The sequence below is a fragment of the Adiantum capillus-veneris genome, chromosome 7, assembly GCF_014529385.1.
Source record: "Adiantum capillus-veneris isolate H3 chromosome 7, ASM1452938v2, whole genome shotgun sequence".
Lineage (NCBI taxonomy): Eukaryota > Viridiplantae > Streptophyta > Polypodiopsida > Polypodiales > Pteridaceae > Adiantum > Adiantum capillus-veneris.
Window position 1 is genome coordinate 93297287 of NC_140937.1, and position 12414 is coordinate 93309700.

At 42.5% G+C, this 12414-nt stretch overlaps 1 protein-coding gene across 1 annotated transcript in view; it reads left to right on the plus strand.

The window, feature by feature from the left end:
- DWF5 (Ergosterol biosynthesis ERG4/ERG24 family) overlaps positions 1-12414 on the plus strand; it is a 50419-nt gene that overhangs the window by 6452 nt on the left and 31553 nt on the right. Inside the window, exons 2-8 of the mRNA XM_086516241.1 lie at positions 336-558; positions 636-691; positions 764-866; positions 965-1030; positions 1163-1276; positions 4351-4477; positions 4681-4781. Coding sequence (XP_086372367.1) covers positions 336-558; positions 636-691; positions 764-866; positions 965-1030; positions 1163-1276; positions 4351-4477; positions 4681-4781 — 790 coding nt within the window. The remainder of the gene's footprint in view (positions 1-335; positions 559-635; positions 692-763; positions 867-964; positions 1031-1162; positions 1277-4350; positions 4478-4680; positions 4782-12414) is intronic.

Here is a 12414-nt window from a genome sequence, read left to right on the forward strand (position 1 = left end):
GTTTGTTGCAACGGATGCTAACCAGTAAATTAGTCAGCCATGCATAATGCTAATAGGACTTTTGAGTCTTAACACAGGGAAAGGTGCTGAAATTTATGCACCTTGTCAAAGAGAAAATTGGGTATTTTTACTCGGCTATGATTCGTCGTACTGAAAAACATTTTTTGCACATTTCTCTAATTTAGGGAGTGTCGTGATAATGACAGTGACAAATGTAGTAGATTAAAAGTTGTGCTGCAGAAAGTCAAACATCTGGTTATAAATTAAGCAGGGTGATTGTGACTTATGTATAAGATATATAGCTGTGCTTTGATTGTTGACTGTTTCACTCCCAGGTGGTATTCCTTGGTGCATATGGATGGATCAGCTTTGAAAACATGGGAGTTTTTGAGAGATGAGGGTCTTCAAGGTCTCATCAAGATTTGGCCTTCACCCTCTCTCATTGCATGGAAATTAATAGCAGGTTATGCGGCCTTTGAAGCTGCTTTACAGGTTCTATTACCGGGAAAAGAAGTTTTGGGTCCCATTTCTCCAATGGGCAATCGCCCAGTGTACAGAGTATGTAAGGGTAGTCTTCCTGGCGAATGGTTGTTTTGCCTTTAATTGTATCATAAATACTAGTTGATTGAATGCAGGAGAATGGAGTTGCTGCTTACCTATGCACAATTTTGGTTTATTTACTGGTTTGGAGGTATCAGTAATTCTATCCAAAAGTTTCTACTGTTCTTACATGGCTAGCTTCTGAATCAACGTTTCTTGTCAGGCTGGGCTGGTTCAATCCAGCAACTGTCTATGATCATTTGGGGGAGGTGTTTTCGGCATTGATAGTAGGGAGCCTTGTCTTTTGCATGCTCCTCTACATCAAGGTGCAGTTTGCTGGGTCAATAATTGTCCTGTACGGAACTGATTTTCTCTCCAACATCATCTTCAATTTGATTAATTATTGCTTCTAATATATATCCAGGGCCATGTTGCTCCATCTTCAGCTGACTCTGGCTCTTCTGGTGATCCTATTATTGATTTCTATTGGGTAAATCCCATTTTCAGGACTAGATTCTTTGTGCATAATTGTGCTCATGTGACTTATGTTTATGCATGTTTTCAATGGTGCTACCTATGTGTGGCATCGTACATGTGTAATTGAGGCTGTTGCCTATTGCAGGGCATGGAACTCTATCCACGCATAGGAAAGTACTTTGATATTAAAGTCTTCACCAACTGCAGATTTGGGATGATGGGTTGGGCAGTTCTGGCGATCACATACTGTATAAAGCAGGTAAGGAGTTCAAAAGGCCTGCCTGGCTTATATGACAAGTTTGATTCATTATTATTTTTCTTCAAGCTCAAAGTTTTTCTTAAGAAGAGCTTTCACAGATGGTTGGCAATTGGCCTTGTACTCACACAGCTTTTTTGTCACTTAATTGTTGACTCAATAATCATGCTTGCCCTCATGGAGCATGCCCTTCTGTTATTTTGGATGAAATTAAGTCTGGGATGGTGTGGGCAAGAGCTGCCTTCACTTGCAGAATGTATCGAGGGTCTGTTTTTTCTAGCATTTGAGCACTGATATTACACAAATCAATGTTTTACTGTAGAATACTTAGAGGTTGAGACCTATACACTTGCTCAAAAGATTATCATCAATTTTGCAAGGTTTTTAACAATTTGTGGTAGGATTCTTAATTCTGCAACCCAGCCATGTTAAGAGGTAACTGTTTGTTTGAGTTTTGGGAGGTCCACCAGTTTTTGAACTTATGTGGAGGAAGTTCGACCGGTCAAGATATGTGAATAATTGAGACAGATGGTAGAGAACATTAGTTTATGCACTTAATCACCTACTCTGACACTCTCACAACTCATTGAAAATGTGATGGTTATCCATTCACTTGTTTGTGAGCATCACAGAGTGTGGCTCTCCAATGGCACAAGAGTGGATAGGCCCCTAGTAACTGCTTCTTTTTTTACTTCTGTCAAGCCAAAAGCTTCAAGGTAAAGCTCTAACGAGTGAGGAGTATCTGTCAAGTTCTCCTCCATCCACTTGGCATGATGCATCCAAGGCCAGATGATTTGTAAACTTGACCAAATTTTTTTGGACCAGCTTCCCCTTCACTTTCCTTTCCTCATGTGCCAAAATATGCTCAGATTGAAGGGTTTCCACTGTCTCTTCTAGCTTTGGCCTCTCCTCAGAACTTAGCCACCTTATCTTCTGGCACTTGTTCCTTGAAAGGCCGCAGAAGATTTGTCAAGTCAGTTCGAACAATACATCGTTGATCTTTTGCAAGATCTAGGTCGTAGGAAGGTCTATAGTATTGCATACTTAGCTTTTGACCATCCGGATCAAGTACTTTCATTTATGCATTCTTTGAAATTTGTGTTTCTCTCGACTTACCATGACCTAGAAGGTATCCCACCGTAGTTTGGCATCCACACCATTCCTTCAGTCAGTGCTGCTAGACCAGTCCGCGGATGAGCATACAAGTGCAAGCCCAAGTATGTAGCGGGAGTGAAATAAGAACTAGAGAAGATTTAAGAAGCAGGTATCATAGTTCTAGGCAACCAGTCAAAGCGGTGTCGGGAGATAGCCCCCAAAAGCTCTTCAACAAGTCAACAAGGCAACTATTTCCTACACCATTCACCAAGGGCTACACGAAGATGTCGCGGGCCATGCCCTATGCAGAGTGGCTACAACCATCGTGTTGACCAGCTAAAACAACATTTTTGGGCATTCTCATTGACACGGAGATGACCTTGGTTTCAAAATGCTCCACTATTCTTCAATAGAATCGTCCGTCTAATCTGCATTTCAGTGCTCACTCAATTTCTGAGGATCTTCATGAATGACTTTTCTAACTTTTCAGGTGTACAATGCTCTACCGCTATAGAGAGCTTTGAAGAGCACCTTTTTCAACAAGGACCCGCAATCTTTGACAAGTGTAGGGAAGCGTGGCCCAAAAAAGGCCTTGTCATAGTCTATGCACTGCATAAATTTTGGTCACTACCTTCTGGGTTTGAACTTGAAAGTTCACTATGATCACTGATCAGCATGCTCTTCGTTACCTTTTGAACAAACCTCAAGAAGCAAGAAGGGTTTGGTACTGGTTGCTGCTTTTCCAGGAGTTTGATATTGTAATGTATAGCGGAAGTGATTTATGGTGATAACTCAGGATGAGTGATCAGTGTGTAGTCAAGGTTCCTTTTACTTCATGAGAGAGATGTGAAATAGACTAGAGAGAGAAGCGAATGATACTGAGTGAAGGTTTTGTCAGTGATAGAGAGAGAAAGAAGACTACCCTCGAAGGGTTGCCACATTGCACAAATGCTGATACAATGGTCCTAGATGCTGAGATGCTGATGGGATGTGCGAGGCTAAAGGCTGAAAATGCAAAACGCTAGTGGTTTTGATACGGGATGTGCAACTGACGAGGCTATGGGTGATCTACTATTGCCGATGTCAAGGGTGCTGATGATGACGATGGGAATGGGCTGAAATTTGAAAAAACTGGCTGATCTCGGCTGAAGTCGGCAACTATAGAAAATGCTGGTTGATCTGCTGTTTGAGGGCTGGAATTTGCTAACGCTAGGGCTGATCTGAAACTGTGGGGCTGATCTGGTGCTGTAGGCTGATGTTGGGCAAAAACGCAAGGGTTTGCTGGAGCAAAACTGGGTACTGCGGGGCATGGCTGCCCTTGAGAGCTTAGGATGCAATGGGTGACCCTTACGGTCACTTATATAGGTATTTAATTCTGGGTCGTGCAGGGCTTGCAAAATACCCCACGTCTTATTAAAATATGGCTAAATTGTCACTTATTAATGAGTTAATAAACTCACTTATAGGGGTGCTTCACATGCAGGTAGGCTAGGTACGAATGTGAGTGTATCGGAACACTCCCCAGTGCCTACACCTAGCAGACATTGGCTGTGCTCATGTGCAATCAGAGGTACTCTTAAGTGCTTTTTGGACATGTGCACAGGATCAGAAGGGTGCCTCAACATGTTCTAGGCTGTCCTAAATCCTAAGAAGTAGGGGTTAGCTTGTCCACAGGCACCTAGGGTTTAATGTGCACGTGACATATATACATGCAGTTCTCGGCTCTGGTAAGCACCACGTTATGGCTGACTAAAGTTGTTTCAGGTGAGTGTACAGGTATGGAGGATAATCTCCTAGACACTCTGTAACCTATTTACCTCATGAACTTGAGGTTTACCATTGTGTAGTATTGTTATTCCTACTGGTTTGTAACTACTGTTGGTAAGGTCTTGTCAGTGAAGCTGATTGAAAATCAACTTTTGTTGAAAGATTTTCTTTGCTATTGGGGTGCTGAGTCCTGACAACTTTGTGTTTTCTGGCAGTATGAGGTTCAAGGAAAGGTTGCTGACTCAATGCTGGTCAGCACTGCCTTGATGTTAATATATATCACGAAGTTCTTCTGGTGGGAGTCAGGTTACTGGAATACCATGGATATTGCTCATGATCGAGGTTTATGCTTTTGACTTCTACTTGTTGGTGCTGTGGGGCTGGAAAATCGTCATTAGAAGGGGGTTAAGAGGGGGGAAGAGGGCACAAAGAGGGGGATCCTAGAGTGAGTTCTGGTTTGGAGTTTTTCTTTAGTTTGTTGTTGTATTTTTTGATGAGGCAAACCTTGTGCGATTGTTTGAAACGTGTAGCTATTGCGTTTGCAGCTGGATTCTATATCTGTTGGGGCTGTCTGGTGTGGGTTCCTTCCGTGTACACATCGCCAGCAATGTATCTTGTGAACCATCCTGTTACTCTTGGGTCTCAAGTACGTTATGCTAAGCATCTTAAGGGAAGTGAAGAATTTGTGTGCCAATTTTAAGTTTTAGCAAGAGTGGTTCCAGTAATTTGACTGCTAGGTTAGCAGCTGTTATGATCGAATGTTTACACTTCTATGTTGTGTGTATTGTGTATACATATATGCATACATATGTAGATACACACACACACACACATACATATACATACATGCATACACACACACTTATACACTTAAGTCACATTTGGTGTTATACACTTATATTTCAAGCTCTTAGGATTTGTGTAATTCCCATAGCAATGGAACCAAGTCTTCAATTATAGTGTACATTGCTCCAAATCTGTGACAAAAAATCCTTATACTGACCTTTTATATTTATGTTTGTGTACACTGTGTGAGAGCATATATTGTCGTCTGTTTAGATTTTCACACCATTATAAGGCAATGATGCTGTTGATGGTCATGTCATATTATATTCTGGTTGTTAATATGCATGATGGAGCTTGAATTGGGTCGCACAGGACAAAGCTAAGAGATGCATATGAAGAGAAAGCTATGGACCCGAATTAGGTGGTAGTTAGTGCAATGCCAACCCTTCTCTGCAGAGTGTGAAGATTTTCCGTGCTGAAGAAAACTACAGCATTGCGGCTACGCTATACTACGAACGTTATAAATTGGCTTGAGCCCCAAATCCTAGCTAGTGTGTGAGCAGCAACAGAAGGCTCTGTGCTGAGACAATGAACCATCTAATGCGCATGGCTGCTATACTGGCTACAAAAAAGAAGACCGAATCTCTGCTCTGCAGGACAGGAAGTGCTAGGAACAGGCAGGTGATGAGCCTTTTGAAGGGACCAGGCTGTAACACTGGCTGCAATAGAGGTGGTCGAATCTCTGCTGTGGCAATCGATGGAAGTGCATTCAATGTACCTTTGATATTAACTAGATGCCACCAACATGAAGACTGGGTATGGGTTTTGGGGGTTCCTACTTAAGTATCTAGGTGAAAGATGCAGTTGGCCATTGCGTCTGTTTGACCTGGAATGCCAAACTTTAATTTAGAGCAAGGGTCGTCCTTGCGGTGCGCTTTCTCTCTTTTTTTGCAGTGGAGACAGGGCAGTATTGTCGATTATTCTTTGGCATGCTCCACAGAGCCGGTCTCCAATAGGAAGTACAAGACAATACAAAAGAATGGAGCCTGAAGGCTTGGTGCACATCATGGTGGCATGTCGGGAGGAATGGAAAATGACCCACTGTGGGGGGCCATAGTGCCAAGGGACACCAGGCCTCCTTGTGCACTGCGTCCCTCATATGTTTGTGGAAAATTATTAGCTAAGCTTTTGAATTTGACTACTCTAATAAGAACCATATTTAGCTATGTTTTACGATGACGGAGCTTGACAGAGAGAGGGATGGAGTTTGACTCTTGAGTGAGAGAGAGGGGAATGGAGCTTGAGAAAGAGAGGTAAAAGGCACAGTTGTTCCTTGAAGGTGCTGTGCTTTTGGCAAAAAAAGAAGAGGTGGAAGCTAGAGCTCCATACCGAAGCTTAAAGCTTTAACAAGGAGAGTAGCTCAGTACAGAGAGGCGTTGAGAGCTTGAGGAAGAAGGGGAGCTTAAGACAAGCCCCCAAACAGCCCCAAATCTGCCCTCCAAATAGCCCCAAACCTACCCCCAAACAGCCCCAAATATGCCCTCAAATGGCTAGTTAAAAAAACATTGCCTTTCAAGTTGACCGTTCCGGATATTCATTCTGCCATTGCGGATGTCGTTTCGCCTTGTTTCAGGTCACCGTTCCTGTTACACTCCGTTCTAGAACGGCGTTTCATTCCCAACTCCATTCCAAGAGCCGGACCCATCCCGAACATCATTTTGGAACATTAGGCTACGTTCCGCCCGTTCCCTGTTACATCATCCTATTGAACGTTGCAAGAGCATTTGTGAGGATTACCAAAACCTCGTACAGTCCGAAGGTTGTTAATGAATGCAGTCTTGTAAACATCTTGAGGAGGGATCTTGATCTGATGATAATTATTTCTAAGATCGACCTTTTGCTAAAACAAAGTAGAACCCTGCGATCTATCAAGTATATCATCGGTTGTGGGTATTGGAAACCTATTTTGATGGTAATCTTATTAAGAGCTTTGTAAAATAAATAAATATAAATATAAATATTTAGATAGATAGATAAATCAATAATAATACATATATATATATATATATATGTAGAGAGAGAGAGAGAGAGAGAGAGAGAGAGAGAGAGAGAGAGAGAGAGAGAGAGAGAGAGAGAGAGAGAGAGAGAGAGAGAGAGAGATTTTGGGACGGATCTGGTCTCTTGTGCATGTCTGGCGGCAACGACCTACTCTTACATGATGGGTGTCACACTTTTGCCTTCTTCGCACAATCCTCTGCTAGAGGTCTATGGCTATGAGGAGATGTGTGCTTTTTGCTCTATGCGTTTGTGAGCCTTGCTGGGCACCCCCTCCCCCGCCCAATTATGCCGTGCCTTTCTCTTTACCAGCGGTGATATTTTGTTCCTTGTTTTGGTTTCCTTTCCTAACACTGATTTGATCGTTGAATTTTTGGTTTGTCTGCTTGTGTGTTCGTTTAGTTTGCTTGCGGCTTTTTCTTTTTGTCTGTGATGCTTGTTTCCTGCTGCTTGTTTGCATGAGGTTGCGTGGTTGCATGTGAGTGGTATACATTTGTGCATGCTTTTTCTTGCTTGTTTTTGCATGTTTTTCTATGTAATCCTTTGTATTTGAAGTGTTGGGTTAAGATTATAAGGTGGATGTGGTGGGTGGAGGTGGAGGTTTTGGTGGGAGGGGTCACTAGCCTCCTCTTCAACTTTGTCCTTTCCATGCTGAAGCTTGCAAGTTTGATGGTTGAAGAGTGTTGTAGCCGTGTTGATTGTGCCAAGGATGGCTTGAGTCTCTCTCTCTCTCTCTCTCTCTCTCTCTCTCTCTCTCTCTCTCTCTCTCTCTCTCTGTGTGTGTCTGTCTCCCTTCCCCTCCCCCGGGTCCTCGGAGTTTTGATGTAGAGTGGATGTGCAGTGGTGATGCCAATTCTGCTAGTGTGCGCCTTTTGGCGTTGGAGATTTGGAGTGCGGTATTGGAGATTCTTTGGTGGACTCTTCAACCTCTTTGTCACAAGTCTAGGTCGCCTATACTCTCCTTCAACTCTTTGCTACAGTCGTACTTCCCTCCTTTGTCCATAGCCTTTGATGTAGCACCCATCTTTTGTACTATATCATGAGTGGTTTTTCCCCTTCGGTTTGTTGTAACCGTTATATCTTAGGAGATTTTTCATGTCCCTGGGGAGGTCCCATAAAGTGTGTAAAAAGTCATCCGAGCGATCATAGAGACCAAAGGCCTCTCCATATATCTCCATGCATCTCTGTTGCCAGATCTCCCGTGATGGTCTATTGAGGGTCTCCATACTTGAACTCCGTAGAGCATAGCTGAAGTCACTAGAGTGTCAAAAAGCCAGAGCTTTGTTCGCGGTTCTTGGAACTGAACCTGCGAACAGATCCTCTCTAGTCCTCTCAAGGCTGCATATGCTCTCGTCAGTCTAGTTTCTGACGCTCTTCTCATTGAAAGCACCACTCAACCGAAAACAACCCAAAGATAAGTATATGCATCTGTGTACTCCACATTCTCCTAACCATACGTAAATGTGGGTTCTGCCCTCCTTACCCACTGTGGTGTGGTGTTGAACACCTTAACCTTGGTTTTCCCAAGGTTGACCAACAATCCACTATCGCTAGTACATGTATGCAAAGCATCTAAATGACGTTGCATTCCCTATGGAGAGTGAGAAATCAACACAATGCCATCAGCATATAGTAACAATGGAATCCATGTTCCTGCTAGCTCAGCCCCTCTGTCTCCCTGACGTTCTACATAGTCTAAAAACTCATTTACATCATCCCAAAAAGAGTCGGAGATAGGAGGCATCCCTGCTTTACTCCAATAGTGGAGTGGACCATGTCAAACATTCCCTCTGTAGTGCGTATCCGCCCCATCACTGTCCTGTATAAAGCCCGAATACCCCATATCAGCTCTATAGGCACACCCATGTCTTGTAGTCTGCTTACAAGTCTGGCTCTCGGCACTGTGTGAAAAGCTTTGCGGAAATCCACAAAGCTACAATAGATTCTCTTGCCATGGTGTCTACCCTCCTTAATAATAGCTGCGAGTGTCAGAATTTGGTCAAGAGTGAAGAAACCTCTTTTGAATCCTGCTTGCCTTGGTGCTCGTATGCCTTCTCGCTCTGCCCATCTACTCAGCTCCTCCTCAAGAATTGGTGCATACAGCCTGGCCAATGTGTGACCAACCATGATGGTGCGATAATTTTCAGGAATCATGGGATTTCCTGACTTGAAAATAGGCACAATTGTAGACATACTCCAAGTCTCAGGAAAGCCTTCATACATGGCTCGATTAAATTATCATAGCAAGAGGCTCTGCAAGCATATCTTTAGCATGGATGAAGTGCTCTTCTACTAGATCATCATGATCATGTGCTCTCCTTGTCTTTATCCTGTCAATGGCTTTCTTTACCCTGTCGGCAGTAAAGAAAGTACATGTCTCTAGTGGGTCCGGCAAAGGTGGTTGCCCTGATACTGTGTAGAGAGTTGTGGCATATTCCCCCCATGTCTCTGTAGAGGTGATCGTTGGTGGTGGTGAATGCTCATGGAATCGTCTCTATGCTTCGCCCGAGTCTTGACTCATAAATAGTTGATACAGATCCCGCTGTAGCTGAGATAGATAAGCTCTTTTCTTTCGGTGCACTAGGCGGCGAAAGATAATCCGTGACTTTCTATGTGTGGTAATACCCATGAGCACTTCCCTCTGTAATTTGATCCTCGTCTCTCTACACTCCTCATCATACCAACTCTTCTGGGGCATGCTCCCAAATCGTCTCCGTGTAGGCTGGCTGTGGGGGTATGCCTCTGATGCTGCATCATGGAGCGTCTTGTCAATATCTGAGTGAGTTCATCTAGTGGCGGTCCCGGCTCCTGAGTGCATAGCTGCCTGTATATCTCATCCATATACATTGAATCCGTCTCCATCATGCAGGTATACCGAGTGTGCGTGGGGACCTCTCCTAATGGAGCTGTGCTGAACTGAAACGTAAGAGTGAAAGACAAGATAGCATGATCAACTACTACTCCAACTGGGCTAGTGTCACCATGAAATTTTGAAAGAATGAAGTGAGACCTGGCTGGGCCATAACATAATCCACTGTACTAGCACCATGTCGATGTTGAAAGCATGTAAAACCTCTAGCTGTGGAAAATCTTTGTAGGCGATTCAAAATGGCCAATCTATGTGCAGTTCCCATATGTATCATGTATGTGCCACACTCAATGTACTCCTCATCTTGTGATAGTCTGGATAGACCCATCTCTGTAACCTCCAGCTTCCTTAGCATCTCCTCGGAAGTATCATAAGATATTGTCTGGTGATGGGCAGTCTAGCATTGAAGTCCCCTAGTATGACAATGTCACCATCCTTGGAAAACTCCTATATGTCATTATCCAAAATAGCAAAGGGTGATTGTCCTCTAGGTGATGCATATACTGACGTATTAGGAGGAAAGTAACAAATAGCAATGCAGAGGTATCTGCCTGTCTCTGCCCTTAGCCTCACCCACATGTACCTAGCTTGCTAATCCTTACGGGCTATATATATCAATGGTTGCAACTCCTCCCTGAATAAAACTACCACTTTCTCGCGATTAATTTACTTTTGTCTAATTTTCAAATTTTTTTTGGGCCAACCAAGCATATCACAAGTTCTATCATGTTGTATTGAACACACATATCAAATTTGTTAAGATTTGGATCTATAAAGGGAAAATTGTGGCCAGATTTGTAAAGTCAGTCTGCAGACACAAAACTGTTGACAAATTGAGCAGAGTTTATCCACACTTTGGCGAAACTTGGCTAGAGAGCTTAAGTTGAGTTGCTTACCTGTTTGTATCCACATTTTGGCAAAAAGTTGCAAAAAAATCCCAGAAGTAAATAATCGCGATTAATTACATCTGCACCAGAATTGAGAATTTTTGCACATTTGAGTGCATATCAAGTAGACTTCACATATCAAATTTGGTGAAAATTTGGATCACAAAAGTGAGACTTAAGCCAGATTCTTGAAAACTGAGTCTGTGGACACTAAACAGTTGATAACTGGGACAAGTTTTGTTCAAATTTAGTGAAACTTGTCCATAGACTACAACAAGCTGTCTATATGGCAAAACAATTCCAAAAAGTGAAAAAATTGTAAAAAGTAAATAATCAGATTATTTACTTTTGAGCCCCAGAGACAAGATTTTGAACTTTTAAGCTTGTACAGTGCTAGAACAACATAATACAAGGCTACTGGTCAAGTTTGGATTCCATCGGGTCCAAATTAGCACATGTTAACTCAGTTTCCAGGTTGCAGATTATTCTTTTAGTTCTTTATGAAGGTAGAAGCCGGAAATCTCATTTGTTGACTCACTTAGCTCAGATTGAAGTGATATACATAGACCAATCACAATAGTTAGCAAAAATGGTACAGTCTTTGAGAGAAAATTGCTAACTTGGTTAAAACTGACACATGAACCAGGTTGCAGGCAAAGAATTGAGAGTTTGACAGGAGGTGAATTCAAGTCAAGTGAAAAAACGGATAACAATTCAATTCGACGGTAAGTACTCTATCCAGGGCCTTAGAAGTCTATAAGAACCTTAGATCTGATCGTATACTAGCAAATCAAGGCATATTTGGAGAGACGGCTAGTAGGGTATCCACCGAAGAGAGGGTGAATAAAGGTGATCACTTGGGCACTATCTTCGAAGAAGTGTCAGACACTTATTCAGACTCAACATCTGAAATGTCTTGCTATTCGACTTAGTTACGAACCGGAACGACAATGCGATATAAGCACATACTGACGTTTTATAAAACTATGGAGCTCAGGTTTACCTGGACGTTGAAGAAGAGTATGCCATTCGCATTGATGACCATGACTCACCTTTTATAAGACTAATGTCCATGGAGCTCAGGTTTACCTAGACCCTGAAGAAGAGTATGCCATTCACATAGAGTTTGAAGATGAGATCAGAGCAAACAATCAAGGAAAAATGTTTATGGATAAAAACGAGATTCAGTATGTTAAAGTTGAAAATCCTGATGTGATATACAAATGGGGATTAGAAGTGAATACAATAATTCCGGAGATGGTAGCAAGAGAAGGTCCACCCACTGTAGAATTCAAGGGATACGATCAAATTGACCTGGGATTGGAGTCTATTGTTGGGAGGATAGGAATGTCAAGGATCTTTTATGGACTCTCATGCCAAATCAGGGCACTTAATATCCATGAAGATCATCTATATCTTCTAAATCAAAGACAAAGATTCAGCAGATCTACCATGTCATAATAACTAATATTTAATTTTCCTACATGATTTTCTTATGTTAAACTGATCCTTTAATATGGGGAAGTGCCAGGGGAGAAAAAGCTAGAATATTGGTTAAACTGGCAGACCAGCCACACAGTAGGGATCCAAAGGAGGGAAATAGGGATCCAAAGGGGGGGGCCATCTGCAAAAGAGCAATGTGCAACAATGGGCTTAAAAGACCCTAAGGTTCAGCCCATGAA